Source organism: Puntigrus tetrazona, chromosome 5, assembly GCF_018831695.1.
Source record: "Puntigrus tetrazona isolate hp1 chromosome 5, ASM1883169v1, whole genome shotgun sequence".
In the NCBI taxonomy this organism is placed as follows: Eukaryota; Metazoa; Chordata; class Actinopteri; order Cypriniformes; family Cyprinidae; genus Puntigrus; species Puntigrus tetrazona.
This window is the reverse complement of record NC_056703.1, coordinates 3,328,039-3,345,209: the sequence shown is the minus strand read 5'-3', so window position 1 is coordinate 3,345,209 and position 17,171 is coordinate 3,328,039. Positions and strand designations below refer to the sequence as shown.

The following is a 17,171-nucleotide window of genomic DNA, read 5'->3' as shown; positions in this document are numbered from 1 at the left end:
TTTCTGGTAAATAGTTTATGCGTTGTGCGTTTAGACGGTGATCCTTTCTCGGCGCCTGAGAAGCGTGTACGGCCACAATCGCCACGATTCATTTCAATTCTATTTTTCATAGTTAGTAATGTACACAACCACTCAATACAGTACGATTTTTTCATATATATATATATATATATATATATATATATATATATATATATATATATATATATATATATTTTTATATATATATATATATATATATATATATATATATATATATATATATATTTTTATATATATATATATTTATATATATATATATATATTTATATATATATATATATATATATATATATATATATATTTATATATATATATATATATATATATTATTTTATATATATATATTTATTTATTTTATATATATATATTTATTTATTTTATATATATATATATATATATATATATATATATATATATATATATATATATATATAATTTTATTTTATTTTATTTTATTTTTTATTTTTTAAAATTTTAGTAAAACATGCTAACCAAGAACGTATTTGATCCAGAGTGTAGCAAAAACTGTAAAAAATTTTTTTATATTTTTATTAACTTTTTTTGCTCCATTGCTCCAATCGTCTGATCCTTCAGAAATAATCCTGATTTGCTGCTCAAAAAACATTCATTACTATTATCATGTTAAGTACAGTTTCTTTGAATAGCAATTCCAAAAGAAAAGCGTTTTTTGGTCAAATGGAAATCTTTTGTAACATTATAAGTGTATTTATCCTCACTTTTGATATTAGTTTCTATGATTCCTTTCCCAAATGCCACGAATTGTTTCCATTTGTTTATTTGCATTGTGCTTGTGCTTTTTTATAGTTTCATTACGATACTTAGTTGTCTGTAGATATCAAAAGCAGATCTTGCAAAGCAGCTTTATAGTTTCATTATATTTAGTAGAAGCTTATCAGTGGTGACTTAAGTTGTCTGTAGATATCAAAAACGTACAGTAAAATTAATCCGGTTAGTTATACTGACATATAATCAAACACGCGCTGAGCTCTATTAGTTGCAATGATTGTACGTCGTCGTATACTTTTGAGAGATTACGAAGGCACCGCTTTTGTCTCATTTGGGCTGATGTCTGTGTTTTCTGTACAGATGCACGACTCTGTTCAGATGACCAATCCCGGGGTCTCTCAGCTGTGTATCCGTGCCGATGGAAAGATCCTGGCAGCGGCGGGATGGGACGACAGCATCCGAGTGTTCGGCTGGAAGAAGCTGAAGCCACTGGCTGTTCTGCAACATCACACTGACATGGTGAATAGTGTGGCCTTCTCAGACCATCAGGACCCCCCACAGAGACTTTTGGCCGCGGGGTCCAAGGACCAGCGGATCAGTGTGTGGTCTATATATAGCCAAAGCTGAGTTTGAAAGACAGAGGCCCGCTTTACCGTTTCCTTCAAACTGATTGTTGCAAATTAATCTGACTTTATTTACATACTTGAACGTGGTGCTAATATATTTTCTTTGAGTGAAAGGGCCTGAATCAGTCAGAGGCGGAGCTACAACATTGCATTGCAGTTTTATATATAATCGCTTGCGGTATTGCTGTCAAACAATTAATCACTATTAAAAAAGATATATATATAAATACAAAATATATTATATATATATATATATATATATATATATATAAATTGACATTTTATATCTGTGTACTAGGTATATATTTATTATGTGTATATATAAATAAACACACATACTGTATATATTTAGAAAATATTTGTTTATACATTTTATAGATTATCTGTTCATTTTATAATATTTGTTTATAGATTTATATTCATATTCTTTATATATATAATATAAACATTTTTTTTTCTAAAATATATACAAGCATGTTATATGTATGCACACATATATATATTATGAACAAAAACTTAAATTTTTGGATGCAATTAATCGTTTGACAGCACTAGTTGAGGTCTTGGGTAAGGACAGGAACCAAGCGTCGATTTTCATTCAGAACCGGTTTCATTTTCTTTAAAACATTGAAATAGATCATTTGAATCACATTTGGTTCTGTTAACAATTTTTGCATTGGCTCTCTTGGTCAGTTAAACAAAACCGCATGACCATGTAGTTTGCAGTTTATATATATATATATATATATATATATATATATATATAGCCAAAGCTGAGTTTTAAAGACCGCTTTACCATTTCTTACAAACTGATAGTTGCAGATTACCGACTTTATTTACGTTCTTGATCTTGGTGCTAATATGTTTTTTGCATGAAAGCACTTAAATTAGTGGCCGAGAATATAGAATACGTTTTCGATATAATGAAGTCTTGTATTTGCGTAAAAGGTTGTCAAGTAAGGACAGAAATCAATAATCAGTTTAATTTATATCTAGCAGGTTGCATTGTTTTATGTCAGAATGGAAGATTCGAATCGCTTTAGTTTCTGTTAAAATGAATGCACCGTGCATTTTTTTTCCTTACATTAGTTTGCGAGATCCTTAAAACCGATTGTCGCCAATCGCTGACTTTTTTCACGGAAGCTGCTAAGTGATTGGCTGTAACTCGGCCTCGTTTAGAAAGCCGTCGCCGTTCTTATTGGTCAAATGCTTCAAAATCGATCGGAACGGCAGCTAATTTAAACGCTCTCCATCGCCGTGTTTGGTTGCGGTTTTCCACAAGGCCGGTCGTTAGCTGAAGGTGTTTTATCGTCTTAAACCGTCCCCTGCGATCTGTTTGCTTTACCCCAGGCTGATGTGCTTCAGTAGGTGTGTATTTGCTCTTAAAGTCGCACCTGAGTGGCAAAGCAATCCGCCGCTGTTTTCCCAAATCTGCCTCCGAGTTTGAGATTGCCCTCTGGACTGACCTGCATACATCACGCGGGGTTAATCACGGGGGCTCGGCTCCGCGGACAGCCCTGTTTGTTAGAAAGATTCATTGAGCGGGATTGGTTTCGTTCCTCCCTTCAAGCGCACGAGCTGATGAAGGCAGCTCTATTTTCAGCCTAAAGACAAGGCCGACCTCTGCGTTCGGATGTGGCCCGAAAGACGAACTAGTTACTTTGGCGTTTATTGCACAACGTGGCTCGCTCGCCAGAGCGCTTTTTCTTTTTTTATTTGTGCTTCTTGCATCGTTAACACCGTTTCCAGATTGGAGTTGCAGCAACGAACCAGTTCCGTGACTTTACCAATGCTTTTTGGTTCACAAAACAATACACGGCGATCGGTTTAGTTTGACTCTCGACTTTAACGAACTGATTCTTTTGGTGAGTCTTACGTTAAGCCATGACCAGAGTTTTTTTTTTATTCCCTAATAAATGCCTTGCTGTTGAAAAGTGTCCGGTAACGCTTTATATTGATAACTCACTCACTAACGATAAGCAACTACGTGTCACCTAGCGCTCATCAGCGTATTAGTAGACTAATATCTTTATTTCGATGAGTCCACTGCACACTGACTATCAGAAACTTGAAAGTATATGTCGATTTATTCTACTAACCCTAAACCAAACATAAGAGAGTTAGTAGACATGTAGTTCAAATTAATGAGTATTAGTTGACATGTAGTTACATAGTTATAGTTAGCAGACTGTCTAAACTGGACTATCAAAATAAAGTGCAACCCTACTTTAATAAACTAAACCGTTTGATTCGAACCAAACCTGTTGTTTTTCAAACGATGTTTTATTTTGCAGTAACTCGACCCGATTATCGAAAACAGACACGTATATTAGTCGAGTTCGAAAGTGGATCTTTTTGTCAGCGTCCGCGGTAATAATAGCCGTCCTCGGTACTAAGCTAAATGGGATTTCATGCAACTTCAAACGGCCCACAGCCGCTCTGCCCCATAAAGCACGCGTCCCCGGGGACCGACCCAGACTGGAATATCTCATCAGACGGTACAGGAAGCTCGGGGAACTTAGAGGCCATCCTTTTAAAGGAAAAACATCAGCGGGCGAGTCGCCGGCCGGAGAGGGGAAGACAAAACAGTTCACTTCACAGTCCGCCCGGCCGTGTACCTCTGTCCGTGACCTCTGATTGGTAATCGCTTCCTACTTTTATAGACTCCACAGGGGGGCACAACAAAGCCGTGCCGGGTTGAAGACTTCGGCTAATACCTCCCAAGTCAATAATAGATCACTTAAGCGGTCGGTATAAGCAGAACCTCGACGCGGGCCGCTGACGAAAACCTGCGGCTTTCCGAACGGCAGACGCGCGCCTGTCTGTTGCGCCGGAGGTCAGAGGTCACCCGGCCAGCTCACGGATCCCGCGTGCCGTGTGTTTCTGGATCCTCTGGGTAAGGCCGGATGAATGGATGTTAGGTTTTGGAAACTAGCAATAATCGCAGGTAATCACGGTCTGAGGAAATGGGCCTCTGAATGAGAGAAACCCAACGCCGGCCGTGTTGCAGTAAATTATTTACATGTTGGCAAGCTCGCTCGGAATGAAACCGTTTCTGTTGTCCGAGATAAGCGCGCCGGTGATTTGTTTTCGTACGCGCCGCTGGAAACGCGGGAGAATGTGAAACTGGGGGTAAACGTCTTCACATGGTTGGTCCACCTTTTTTTTTTTTTTTTTCTGGCTTTGGACTTGCCGAGCGAGAGAAAGGTACACAAAAGATAGGCTTGTCACAACAGATGTTCCAGATGTGACCCTATGTCTTTTTTTTTTTTTTTTTTTCATGCAGTGTTGCTTTACTGAGCCTTTGCTTTATTAGAAATGTAGAAATGTCTATGTGTGGCTTTCAGCGGGTATATATATATATATATATATACAAATGAGTTTAACTTAAAATGTTGGGTTTTTTTACTGATGCATCCAATTTTTTTTTTTTTTTTTAAATCCAATTTATTATTCCTTCTTGTTGTTCATTAGAAGCCTGTTTTATTTTAAATGCAGTCACTGTGCTAGAAAAGAAGTGGATTTTTAGGCATTTTATATTTTTAAATAATTAAAAAATATTTTTATATTTTTAATTTGTTCATAACTTATGTAACAATCAAAAAAAAATTCACTGTAGATTTAATGGATAATTCTCTACATTTAATCTGACTTTGCATGGAAACACTGTTGTCGGGCTTTAAAAATACCAATGGAAATGTAATAATAAAATGGACATTTTTTTCATACTAGGCCTATTTTTATTGCTTTTAATTATTTACTGGTGCAAATCGTTAACACGTTTCTGTTTAAAACGAATTATATTCGGATCTAAGTATTTAGTTTATTATTATTTTAATAGCACGCTTTGGCTTTGTGACATTGTAATGCCAAATGAATGTTTTGCGCGTTACTCGTGTGTGTGTGTGCGTGTGTGTGCGTGCGCGTGCGTGCGTGTGTGCGCGCGCGCGCTTTCGAAGCGCAGGTATTTCCTCTGAGATCAAACTGTGTTTTCGTGCTGCACTTCTCACGCATCAAGTTCGACTTCAAAGGCGGATACCGTTTTCTGTGCATTCGGCCCATAAATAATGCGCATTTTTAGACGCTCTCATTGTTGGAAGCAGCCGTCCGTCATCGTTCAGGGACGCAGGTACGCAGGCGGCCCCTCTCATCAAGGAGAAGCGCTACCAGAGAAAACACAGATGGGTAGACCCCTGACGGAAGAGCCATGGGCCCGGGTGTCCCGGCCTTCCTGACGGGCCAAACTCATTAGCTGTAGCCGGGAAACAGGCTCACGCGAAGGGAGGCCCAATCCTCCAGACGCGCTCTTCCGGACCCTGACGCACCAAAGCGCTTCACTTGACAATGGACGGATTGTTAAAAGATTTCATTGCAAATTATATATATATATATATGCACAAGCTATATTTAAACAACTAGCTATACTACCAGCGTTTAGATAGCAGGCGGTATTCTAAAAAGGCTATTTGAGTTGAAATGCATCTAGTAAGCAGCCTAATCATATTGTGTATTAATTATATACTATATGATATATTCGTTTTCCTAATGCTGTAAAGCTGCTCTGACACGTTTTGCATGGTAAAAAGCTGCAAATAACGCTGACTTGACGTTTAAAAAAAAGAGTATCAGGACATCTTTGGGTTTTTTTAATAGTTATAATGCGTATATTATAATTTAAATAGTAGGCTAGGTTATATATAATCAGCCAGAATAGAAATATAAGCGGCCCATGTTTAAAAGCTACTAGTATGCTGTCTAAATATACATAAATATTTTTTAAAGATTATATTTACGTTTGCATTTGTTCGTTAAAAAAAAAGGAACCGTAGCATTATTCAGCCTGTATATTTGCACTATTTAAAATGCATCGCAATTTAAATAGTAGGCTATAATTGAGCCAGTATGGAAACGCGTTAAAAAAAATGATCCTGGCGATTTCTTTAGCGTGCGTGAAATGCGTAAAAGCGGCTGTTTTTTTTTTTTTGCTTCTCGTGCTTTGCTTCGAGCTGTTGCCGCAAACAAAAAATGATACGAGCAATTAGTCGTCGCTCAAATGGCTGGAAACGTTGTTTAACCTTTGATGCTCCAGAAAGTCGTTAGCTGTCAGAGGTCAAACGTGTGCACGCGGTTCTTTCCTCTAAAGCGCGCTAGACGGAAATGACATCACTTCTGAGAATCTTCTCGCGTGCATGCCTTTCGTTTCGTAACATTGCATCATTAATCCTCTTTAAACTCTTCTAATTTTGCCTCCTTCAGTGTGTCACTTGCATGGACTCAGTAAACCTACATTAAGTGTATGGTTTAGTGGTACTCAACCATTTATTTTCCGGGTCGAAACAGGCCCAGGCCGATACCACTAAACGCATCAATCGTTTCTTTGCGAATCAAAAACGTATTTCCACTCGGGGAGAATGAAAGCTGCGTTTCCTCCCAAGCGAGGGAAAGAGCTCTGGAGAAGAACGGCGTTTAAAGGTAAAATATTTCATGTTTATTTTACAAGTTCAGCGCAGGCATCCCGTTCCTTTCTTTATTTGAATTGCTGTACGTCAGTGCCACGTTACAAGCTTCACGGACCTGCTAAAGGTGGTCTAGCGTTTAAAAAAAAAAAAAAACTCAAATCATTCTCAACCAGGAAACAAAACAAATAAAATAAAAAATATTCAGGGCTTTTGGGCACCTTCAAAACAGCGCGACATGCAAATACTCCATCTATCTAGAAGCTCAATGGCTCAAGGGTGATATATAACTTATGGCTTTTTAAAAGCGAGAAAACAAAAAGTGCATCCAACACAAAAGTTCAATTCCAGTCCGTGATAATGCATTATTTGTCTAAAGAAGTCGCTCCGAACACTAGTTATACTGCAGTTTCCAGGAGCCCTGCCGTCCAGAGCGGACCCCGGGGCCTCGTCCCGATGCTCCTGTGCCAATAAATACGAGCGCTTCTCTTTCCGGCGCCGCTTCCGGCGTGTTCGCCGAGTCTGGGACTCGAGGCATGCGTGTGTGTGTGTGTGTGTGTGTTTAATTTCTCAGTCTGAATCCGATCCGGAGCGCCGATGGGAGTCATTATCTGGGAGCGTAGTCGTAATTGGCCGGCGCGCTCGTCGCCGAGTACATGTTGGCCGTTGCCGGGTTCATGTGAGGATGGTAGCCGTGGCTCCGGATGCTCGGGGAGGGATACGGGGACGGCCTGGTTTTGGCTCCCAGGTAGTGTTCGTAGGTGCTCGGGTATTTGTAGGGGTGATGGTGCAGGGTGTCCGGGGCTTGGGGGTGTCCTTCCAGGCGGAGCTCGTGGGGCGGGCTCCGGGGGCCGGCGGTCAGGGGCACCGTGTGCAGGCCGCCCAGCACCGGAAGGGCCGGGCTCAGGACCCGGGACATCAGCTGGTGAGCGGGGTCCGTGTGCAGGGGGGTGCCGCTGGGGTCCCGCTCGTACTCTCTCCGGCTGTCCTCTGTGCGCGGGACACAACGGAAAGAGAGTTAGATTGCAGACTAGCGGAAAAAGCACTGTATATTCGGCGCACGGTTTGTTTTGCCCACTTCGGAAAGCGGGTGCTTTGTGATTGCGACTTTTTTCGTCGAAAGTTGTTTTTTTCGTCATCAGAAAGCTGAATAAAGAAGCTTTCCATTGGCGTACGGTTTGATATTCGTTGAAATATCGCATTAAAATCGAAACATCGAGATAGATCGCCTTTAAAGTTGTACAAATGAAGTTCTTAGCAATGCACGTTATTGATTAAAAATGATATTAAAGTTTTAGTACGTGGTTTTAAAGGCCTTTTCTCAAACTAGCACCAAAACTGTTTTATTCCCGTCTTTACTGTAGAAAAATGCAATATTATATTTTACAGGAAAATGCTACTGTTTTTGTTCTGAATGGTTTGTTGGTGTGTTTTTCCTGCTTTATTTTTCTTCCGTGGCTGAATCCAAAGAAATGCATCATTAAACCATCTCTACCCGGTATACAGATCTTAGCTTTGAATGCATCAAGTGATCTTTGAGATGCATAATAAAAGCACGTCTAAGCAATTTCATTGCAACAAAATCAACGTTTGCCGTTGTTACTTTTCCAGTTGACTGATGCATCATGGCTATTTCCATTATTCATTTTTTTACTCCGTTCACCTGCTCTATCTTGCCTTGAGTTTGATAAAGACGGCTGTGAGTCAGAGTGGTCGCGTGTTATTTTTAGGATTATTTTGCACAATCGAGTCGTTGATCAAAGGCCGGTTTGCGTACGGATAGATGCTCCCTTCTGAATGTGGGAAGCCCCGACGGAGAGCTCAGGGAGTAATGTCACGAGCGTCCTTCAGACGAAGAGGAGAAGTCATTTTTACACAGAGCCCAGGACTGAAAAGTCCTCTGGGCACGCAGCTGTTCGAACCCTTGTGTGCTGATTTTGACTGGACTAATGGAACCGTTTTCGCTCGCTGGAACGCAAACAGGCCGTTTCGAGTGAGTGATCACGGCTGATCGCGCTTCATGTTTCTGCATGTGAATGTACGTTCATGCACGGACCGCCTGACCGGTAACAGGCACGCAGTATTACCCGAGCACCGAATCCGACCATTTGTCTTGCCATGCGCGTTTTTTAGTTTTTTTCTTTCTTGGTGCTAAATGAGATTTTGTTAGCCGCGCGGCGCGTACAGACCTTTCTCTGTGCCGTTCTGCTGAGGGGGAGAGGACATGGGGTTCCTGGTTCGAGCAAACGCGCTCATGATTTGCAGAGAGCCCGGCCTGTGGTTCCTGGGCCTAAAAAACAGGCCAGATAAAAATCAGTGACATGCGCTGGAATGCATTGTTTTAGTCTGTATGAATGAGTGCTGTGTCTGAAAGAATTCTAGCAAAAATATAATTGTCACTCAGAGCAATAAATCATATTGCTGCTTACTTGAGCCATATATATATATATATATATATATATATATATATATATATATATAAAAAATATATATATATATTTTTTTAAATATATATATATATATATATATATATATATATATATATATATATATATATATATTTGTGGGTAGTTGATATATTGGTGTGTCAACAAAAATGTAAAAATAAATAATAATAAAATAATATCTAACATAACATTTTTTTCATGTTTTTTCTACGTTTTCGGTCACAGCACAGGACAGCTACCCATGTGTAGTTTCTGTATAACAGCATTTTTAATATTGTCAACAAAGCTTTAAAATGAATGCTTGACTTCCCAAAGCGTGCTGTATTTCAAGAGGCAGTAAAAGTATTTTTTTTTATAGGTGAAGGCTTAAACGCAGGCACGCTCGGGTCCTCATTCGTCGCGCATTATAATGTTCTTATTCCCGACATGAAGCTAAAAGCAGAAGCTCACCAGTCCTCCGGGTCGCAGTCTCTGAAGCCCTTGGCGAACGGATTGCTGGCGATCTTCAGCTGCGTTATCTGAGAAGAAGAAGAAGAAGAAGAAGAAAGCGAAAACGTGAAAAACGCGCGGCTGCCGAGCGAACACATTCGGCTGTTGACCTCCGAAATTGTTCATTTGTTTTTACTCTGACAGTGCCGTTGTTTACTCAGGTAATCGTTTCTCAGAGCTCGTGTCATCACAAGGCCTTTTTTTTGAATCGTAAACTCATTTCTCTGCCGCGTTACGCTCCGGTTAATCGCGCGCGCAGCAGCCTTAACGAGCGCGCGGCGTTCCCGAAAGGATTCACGTTAACGATAACACTCTTCAGCCTTTATTTGGACGCAGAGCGGGAATCATTTATGTCGAATGTGAGCGCGATGAAGATGTGCGCGTGATTCTCCGGAATGGGTCGAAAAACAAACGTAAAGCCCGCGGTGAGAGCTGGAGATCAAGAGGTCAAACTGATAGAAGACAGAGCAGGAAAGACACCGGACAGCTGCGTGAGAGTGTGTTTCCATTCACATCTTTTCCTCTAAATATTTGTGTCCGATGTGCGTTGATTAAAAGCAATAGGTTGTTCTTTTAAAGGTAAACCGAAAGGATGTGAAAATAATTTCAGTGTTAAAAAAGTCAATTCGAAAAACTGCATTTAAAATCAAGGCATACAATTTAAAAAATGCATTTTAAAGTTACTTCGAAAAACTGCATTTTAAAGTTAATTCGAAAAAACTGCATTTTAAGGCCAATTCTAAAAACTGCATTTTAAAGTCAATGCATAAAATAAAAGAAATGCATTTTAAAGTCAATTCTAAAAACTGCATTTTAAAGTCAATGCATAAAATAAAAGAAATGCATTTTAAGGTCAATTCTAAAAACTGCATTTTAAAGTCAATGCATAAAATAAAAGAAATGCTTTTTAAAGTCAATTCTAAAAACTGCATTTTAAGGTCAATACATAAAATAAAAGAAATGCATTTTAAAGTCAATTCTAAAAACTGCATTTTAAAGTCAATGCATAAAATAAAAGAAATGCATTTTAAAGTCAATTCTAAAAACTGAATTTTAAGGTCAATTCTAAAAACTGCATTTTAAGGTCAATACATAAAATAAAAGAAATGCATTTTAAAGTCAATTCAAAAAACTGCATTTTAAGGTCAATTCTAAAAACGGCATTTAAAATCAATGCATGAAATTCTAAAAACTGCATTTTAAAGTTGTGTTATAGGCTGATAGGCTGCTCAGGTTTGTCGTGTTTTTAGCGTTTGGTTTTCTTTCACATAAAGTGGCGCGTTTCGACACTTTTAACAGATGACTATATAAAGCAGTGTAAGCAGGCCGTGCTGTGTGTGTGTGTGTGTGTGTGTGTGTGTGTGTGTGTGTGTGTGTGTGTGTGCGCGCGAGCTCTTACTCTGTGGTTCTGATAGGCTGTGACGGCGGTGAACCTGGTCTCCTCGAAAACAAACGTCTTGTAATTTTCTTCGGCGTACTTCTCGCTGTCTTTCCTGGGATCCACGTAGACCACGTGGAACCTGGGCTGGTATCTGTGCATCGAGTTCAGTATGATCTGCAAGAGCGAAGCAGGGTTGAAGGTGAAATCAGGACCGAAGCAGCTCCTTCGGGAACGCTTTACGCGCGCGCTACGCGGAGTCGCTCTTCGGCGCGTTTAAGTCACCTCCAATTAATGCATTAAAAGAAAGCTAAACAAAAAGCATTTTTTAAAACGTGGAAAAACTCCCCAGAACCCATCGCAAGCTACACGTCTCTTAATGAGAACACATTACTCGTTTCCTCCGCGCGTTATAATTCCAGGCAGGGTATAATTATCGTCTAAACACCGCGGAGTGATCGTTTCCACCACAGACCCCTTTAAACGTGCACAACACGTGCGTAATTTAGGACTATGTTCTCATTCTTCCACTGGTCTGTGCTGTTTTCATATAAATATTGAATAACACGCCGAAAGACTAATATTTTTTCAACACTCACGTGCCCGTTGTCGTCCAGCAGATTGTTGGTGAGTTTCAGTTTATCGAAGGACACGATCTGTTTCATCCACTGCGCTCCTTTGGCAGGCGAGTCCGGGTGATAGTGCACTCTCCCCGGGGTCGCAGGATCCGCTTTCCCGGCCACCAGCCACGATGAGCTGTGGAAGGCATACCTGCGGAGAAGAACGAGACTGAGTGCTCCGTTTAGGACCGCAGTGCGCGCGTACTGTCCAGCGGCCCCCGGCGTACCTGTATCGTTTATCATCCACCGGTAGGAAATCCATCAGGAGCATGTAATCTGCCATTGGGTCCATTCCAAATATTTTGACTTGAAACGTAGGAAACATTCGTCTGAGGAGGAGAACGCAGAAGCAGTCCGTTAGTTCTAGCCACACTGCGTTCGCGGGTTAGATTTGATATGAATCCTCTTTTCATTGCGGCGGAGACCTATTGGAATGTGGCCTGCGAGTAGAGTATTGGGCCTAACTACGGTGTGTGACTTTCTCACACACACACACGCGCAGAATAAACGCGTAAAGCCGCACAAAGCATCGTTCTGGAGGCGCAGCAGTGAAAGTGAGCCCGGGCCTGAGAGTCTTTTCAGGGCTAGCTGCGGATAGATGGAGCTGAAGTAGCTCTGAAAGTGGCTTTCCTCAGATCCGATGAAGTGAGTGACAGGTGACCTTGCGCGCGCGCGCTTTAAGCAATGGTTGTTAAAACGTTGTTGTTGTTGTTTTTTTTTAATTGCAGGTTTGCATTAAACTACCTCTTTCGTCGTTTAGTATCTTGCATACGCGTCAAGGCCGTGACTTTGTAGTCGTTAATCTTGTTGAGTATGAGTCGCTGTTATATCCTCAAGTAAATAAAAAACATATTCCGTGTGCCACCTTGCAAATAAACGCATAACGTTTAGCCTGTATTTAAATCGATATTAAAACGCGTAGTTTTTGCAGAACGAACAGATGTTTGTAATCTTAGCATGTTTACTTAAAATCAAATAATGTTTTTGAAGTGCAGGATCACGATATTATTTAAAGCATGTACGTTTTAAATCATTTTTTTTTCCTCACACTTGACTTCTTTTTTATTCGCACGCGTCTGTTTAGCTTGCATTTCAATATGCACAATAATAAAAAAAATTAAATTTGAACAAAACGCATGCTCACCCGGCCTGGCTGTTATTGTTTTTAATTTGTTTAAGCTACTTATGATGAAAAAAACAAAACAAAAACAATAGCAACTGAGGCCTCGTGAATGGTGTCGCGGTGTAATTAAACTGTTACTGTTTGAGAGTTCACGTTTTTAAACACACAGCCTGCTTTTCTAGAAAAGATAGTGACGCCGTAAAAAAAAACAAAAAAAAACATTATTTGCAAATGCTTGAAAGGGAAAGCATCGTTAAAAGACGCTCTCTGATGAGCAGAACGTGTCCAGGCTTTCTCTCGCTTCTCACTGAACTACACGCTTTAGTCACCTCGCACTGCTCCCTTCAGCTCGCCCCACGCGTCGTTTTTATTTAAAACGTAATTTGCTGATAGAAACGTACCTTAATGAAGCTGAGGCCTGCATGCCTCTCTCTCTCTCTCGTGCGCATTTATCTTAGTCTTACGTGCGCGTGCACGTATGCATTCATTTATTTTGCGCTCATTTAATCACGGTCTGTTTGAACGCGAACTAAAGCTCGAGCTTCACCTGAACAAACACGCCGGCCTGTGGCTGTGCGCGCGCTGCTGGGGCCCTTTAACGCGCAGGTGAGCGAAAACGCGCCGCGTCTCACGCCGTCTGCCTCACCGCCGCGTAAACGCACGCAACGGACCGGTTACGCTCCTCCGTGAATGCCCGTGATTGCGCTAAGCTCACGCGCCGTGCCCGGTGATGATTCGGAGTCCGACCTGCCGAACTTTCCCGTGCAAGAAGCAGATCTGAAGATGCCTTCAGCTGCTCCGAAACGTTTTCAGGCCCGCCGACGCTTTAACTATCGACGCATTAAACGTGCAGCGCCTCTGGATGAGCTATGCAGTTTAATTATGCTGTCGATGTTAAAAAAAATAGAAATAAAAATACTAAAGTGGCCGATTATTTTAAAATGTAATGCTTAACGCGTCAGAAGTCCATAGAGGATTCATTTTATTCATGTTTCAGACCGCTGAAATGCGCATTTAATTGTGTGTTAAGCATTGCAGTCAGTGCTAAATTAAAAACGAAACGTGTTTCTTGTGGCTTATAAAGTCGACTTTAAGTAATGCTGAGCACATCAGTAGCTGATGATAAAGTTTCAAACGCGCATTTAATTGTACGTTAAATATTATGCAACGTTTCGGTGCTAGTTTTTAAAAATAACTCCAGTCTCTTGTATTTTTCCGCGCGGAAACGTCGAGAGATTGCATTAAAAACGACAATTAGATATCGGATTATTACAAATGTATAACGTTTAGCGCATCAGCAGTTCAAGTGCATTGCTGAGCATGTATAAAGTATCGAAATGTACATTTAATTCTAGGTTGAACTTTACAGGGAGTTCATTCAAAAGTGACTTTGTGTGCATGCACTATAAGAATAACTTTTAATAGTTCCGTAAAGAACCTTTACGTTTCTTTGTGGCGAAAAAAATGTTTTTCGGATTATAAAAAAAGATTTTTTTTTTTTTTTTTGTACTGAAGTTCTTCGTTCAAGCGCTTTTATTTTGAGCGTCTTTCAAAGCAACAAGCAGACGCGGGGTTTTCTCAAACTCACCTCCCGGCTTTCGTGACGATCATTTCGGTCCCGAGTTGATTAAATTCGTCCCAGAGCGCCTTCATTTCCAACTGCACGTTAATATTGGCCACTTTAGGGTTCTTTTTCACCAGCGTTTTGTTCGGCGTCGAGCCGGACGACGACGAGGAGCAGCTGGACGCTCCGGTGTCCGCCTGCGCCGGGGCCTGCGCCGGGTTGGATCCGGTATAGCTGTAGCCGTGCTGGGCGGCGGGGCACGGCTCAAACTGGCTTTCATGGTGGCCGTACGGATCCCCGGGAGAAGGAGAGAGATGGTAACTCCCAGGCGTATTGAGACTGCTCAGGCTGCTGGTCGTGAAGGCTGCAACATCGCAAAAATGGGACAGCTGCGTCAGCCACGGGCTTGATATTGCTGAAATCATTCCAAAAAAAACCGGGTTTACAATTCGCGCAGGACTCGGGCTCGACGCGAGCGCCTAAGCGGATCACCAAAGAGAAAGTAACTTCACGACGTCCCGAGAGCTCCAAGAACGCGCTCTCCTTCTAGGTTAACGCATAACGCCTAGACGAAAAGCCTCGAATCTGTAAAAGAAAAGAAAAAAAACGCCTTCCCGGTCGGCTGTGTAGGCGAGCTAAACTTGCGCGTATTGGCGCTCCGTTGTTTTGCGCGCTGCGAGCTGCTCCAAGCGGCCTCTGTCCTGCCCCTCTGCTAAACTGAAATCCAGACTGCTCTCTTATCTCTCGCATAGGGCCTCCCCTTTGCGATAAAACCGGTTCTTATTTCTATTTAGATAAGGAACTGCAGGTAATGCGCCTTTCCTCGCCTTGGGACGAGACTGATTGACAGAGAAGCGCGCCCCTTATAATGGGCTTTCCGGCACCCATTTACTTTTGGATAAGTGTATCGCCCACACCGCCCTCCTCTAACAATAGACTGGTTAGCTGGCACGACGGAGAGTGCGCTTTTTTCGGCAAAGCAAACAAACACCCGCGCAACACGCGGACAAACCACTAATGTCGCGAAGGAACGGCTATCCGGTGCGTTTCTAGAACGCTATTTCCTTTCGTTCGTGCTTTTTTTTTTTTTTTGCCTTCCGTTTCATCCGCGCCACCGCGGGCTCATCCTTCTGGAATTCCGCGACACTTTGCGCGCTCAACGCATGCCCCGTGCTATCCGACGCGACGGGTGAACTCGAAGGAAACTAGAGTTGCTTGATTCGATTCGTTCAGCGCGTCGGGGGTACGAATACGTCTGCCGCGGCGGAAACGCACGTGTCGACCGACCGAGCGAGCCCGACAAATCACAAGGTTATCGTCAAGATCGTGCCCGTACCTTCCATTTCCCGCGTGACCGTGCTGTAATGCATTTTAATGGATCTGGAGCAGTTTTGCGCCGCTGGCTTGTCCGGGCTAGTGGCGTGTTTGTCAAGCGCCGCGTTTCCCGCTTGATCCCTCGCTGAAATCAGACAGGCGATACTGAAAGCGTTTGCCTTTGGAGAAAGGGGACTACAGTCGTCCATAAGCGAGAGACCGAGTCGAGGAACGGCGCTCCCGAGCTACTCCATGTCGAGAACACGCGCGGCGGGCTACGCAGAAGTTGCGTTCTTTCACAAAGGGCCTTTTTGGCAGCCCCGGTGCTCTCCGGTGTTTGCAAAACAAACTATTCCCACGGAATTTGCTCCGCTTTATACGCTCCAATTAAAAGATCTGCTCGAACACGTCCGGCGGTATTAAAACATCGCGCTTCCACGCACACACACGCACGCACGCACACACACGCACGCACGCTCGAAAACAGTTTTCTCCAGCCGCGGTGTCTGGGTGATGTCACGAGGGCTCGCTGGAGAAGAGCTACTGCGGGAGAGAGTGTCAGGAGCGCGAGCTCCACGCCTCCAGCGCGCGGTGAAAGGGGGGAAAAAAAGTGCGCGGGATGTTTTATTTGTATAGGACCTTGTCAATCATGGCAGCAGATTTGAATTCGCTGGCAAGAGAAAAAAAAAGGGAGAGAGAAAGAAAACGTCACGCGGATGTCCTGCTGTACTTTTACAGCAAACTATGCGTCGTTCCTTTTCCCGCCGGTGCGCGCGGACGCTCTGAGCCGCGCGCCAATGATCTGCGCGCTAAACGAATCCGGCTCGAAGCGCTTGACCTATCAGCGCGTTCAGCAAAGGTTCCTCGGCGATCTTGGGCTCTCTGCACATCGTTCCTGAGCCGCGCATCCAAAAAGTTGTTTTATTACACATGCACTGAGGCTCCAGGCTGTAAGCCTTTTTTATTTATTTTTAAAAGCGCATATATATTTTTATTTATTTTTAAAAATGCATGTTTTTATTTTTAAAAGTGCATTTTTTATTTTTAAAAATGCACGTTTTTTATTTATTTTTAAAAATGCATATTTATATTTTTAAAAGTGCATTTTTTTCATTTTTAAAAATGCACATGTTTTTTTTTATTTTTTAAGAAAATGCATATGTTTTTAATTTATTTTTAAAAATGCATGTTTTTAATTTATTTTTTAGAATGCACACACACACACACACACACACACACACACACACACATATATATGCATTTTTAAAAATAAATAAAAAAGGCTTACAACCTGGAGCCGCAGTCCATGTGTAATAAAATAACTTTTTGAGTATATATATACAATATATATATACACACACACAC

General features: G+C 41.7%; 2 protein-coding genes across 4 annotated transcripts in view; one reads left to right on the top strand and one right to left on the bottom strand.

Moving 5' to 3' along the window:
• Positions 1-1,651, top strand: part of gnb1l (guanine nucleotide binding protein (G protein), beta polypeptide 1-like) — a 32,968-nt gene extending 31,317 nt beyond the window's left edge. Inside the window, exon 7 of one of the 2 annotated variants that reach the window (XM_043238173.1) lies at positions 1,150-1,651. In XM_043238173.1, the coding sequence (XP_043094108.1) occupies positions 1,150-1,416 (267 nt within the window). In that variant the 3' untranslated portion in view covers positions 1,417-1,651. The remainder of the gene's footprint in view (positions 1-1,149) is intronic. The other variant, XM_043238174.1, reaches the window with a different exon arrangement.
• Positions 1,652-2,139: 488 nt separating this feature from the next.
• Positions 2,140-16,410, bottom strand: tbx1 (T-box transcription factor 1). 2 transcript variants are annotated; one of them, XM_043239954.1, is made up of 8 exons: positions 15,829-16,410; positions 14,517-14,907; positions 12,033-12,134; positions 11,785-11,956; positions 11,207-11,362; positions 9,769-9,836; positions 9,061-9,161; positions 2,140-7,861 (listed from the first exon to the last, which is right to left on the bottom strand). In XM_043239954.1, the coding sequence occupies exons 1-8, from the start codon at positions 16,013-16,015 to the stop codon at positions 7,479-7,481; spliced, it is 1,560 nt and encodes a 519-aa protein (XP_043095889.1). In that variant the 5' UTR covers positions 16,016-16,410; the 3' UTR covers positions 2,140-7,478. The 2 variants fall into 2 exon arrangements, with proteins under 2 accessions (XP_043095889.1, XP_043095890.1); XM_043239955.1 differs by having other exon boundaries at positions 14,517-14,856.
• Between the last annotated feature and the right edge of the window lie 761 nt (positions 16,411-17,171).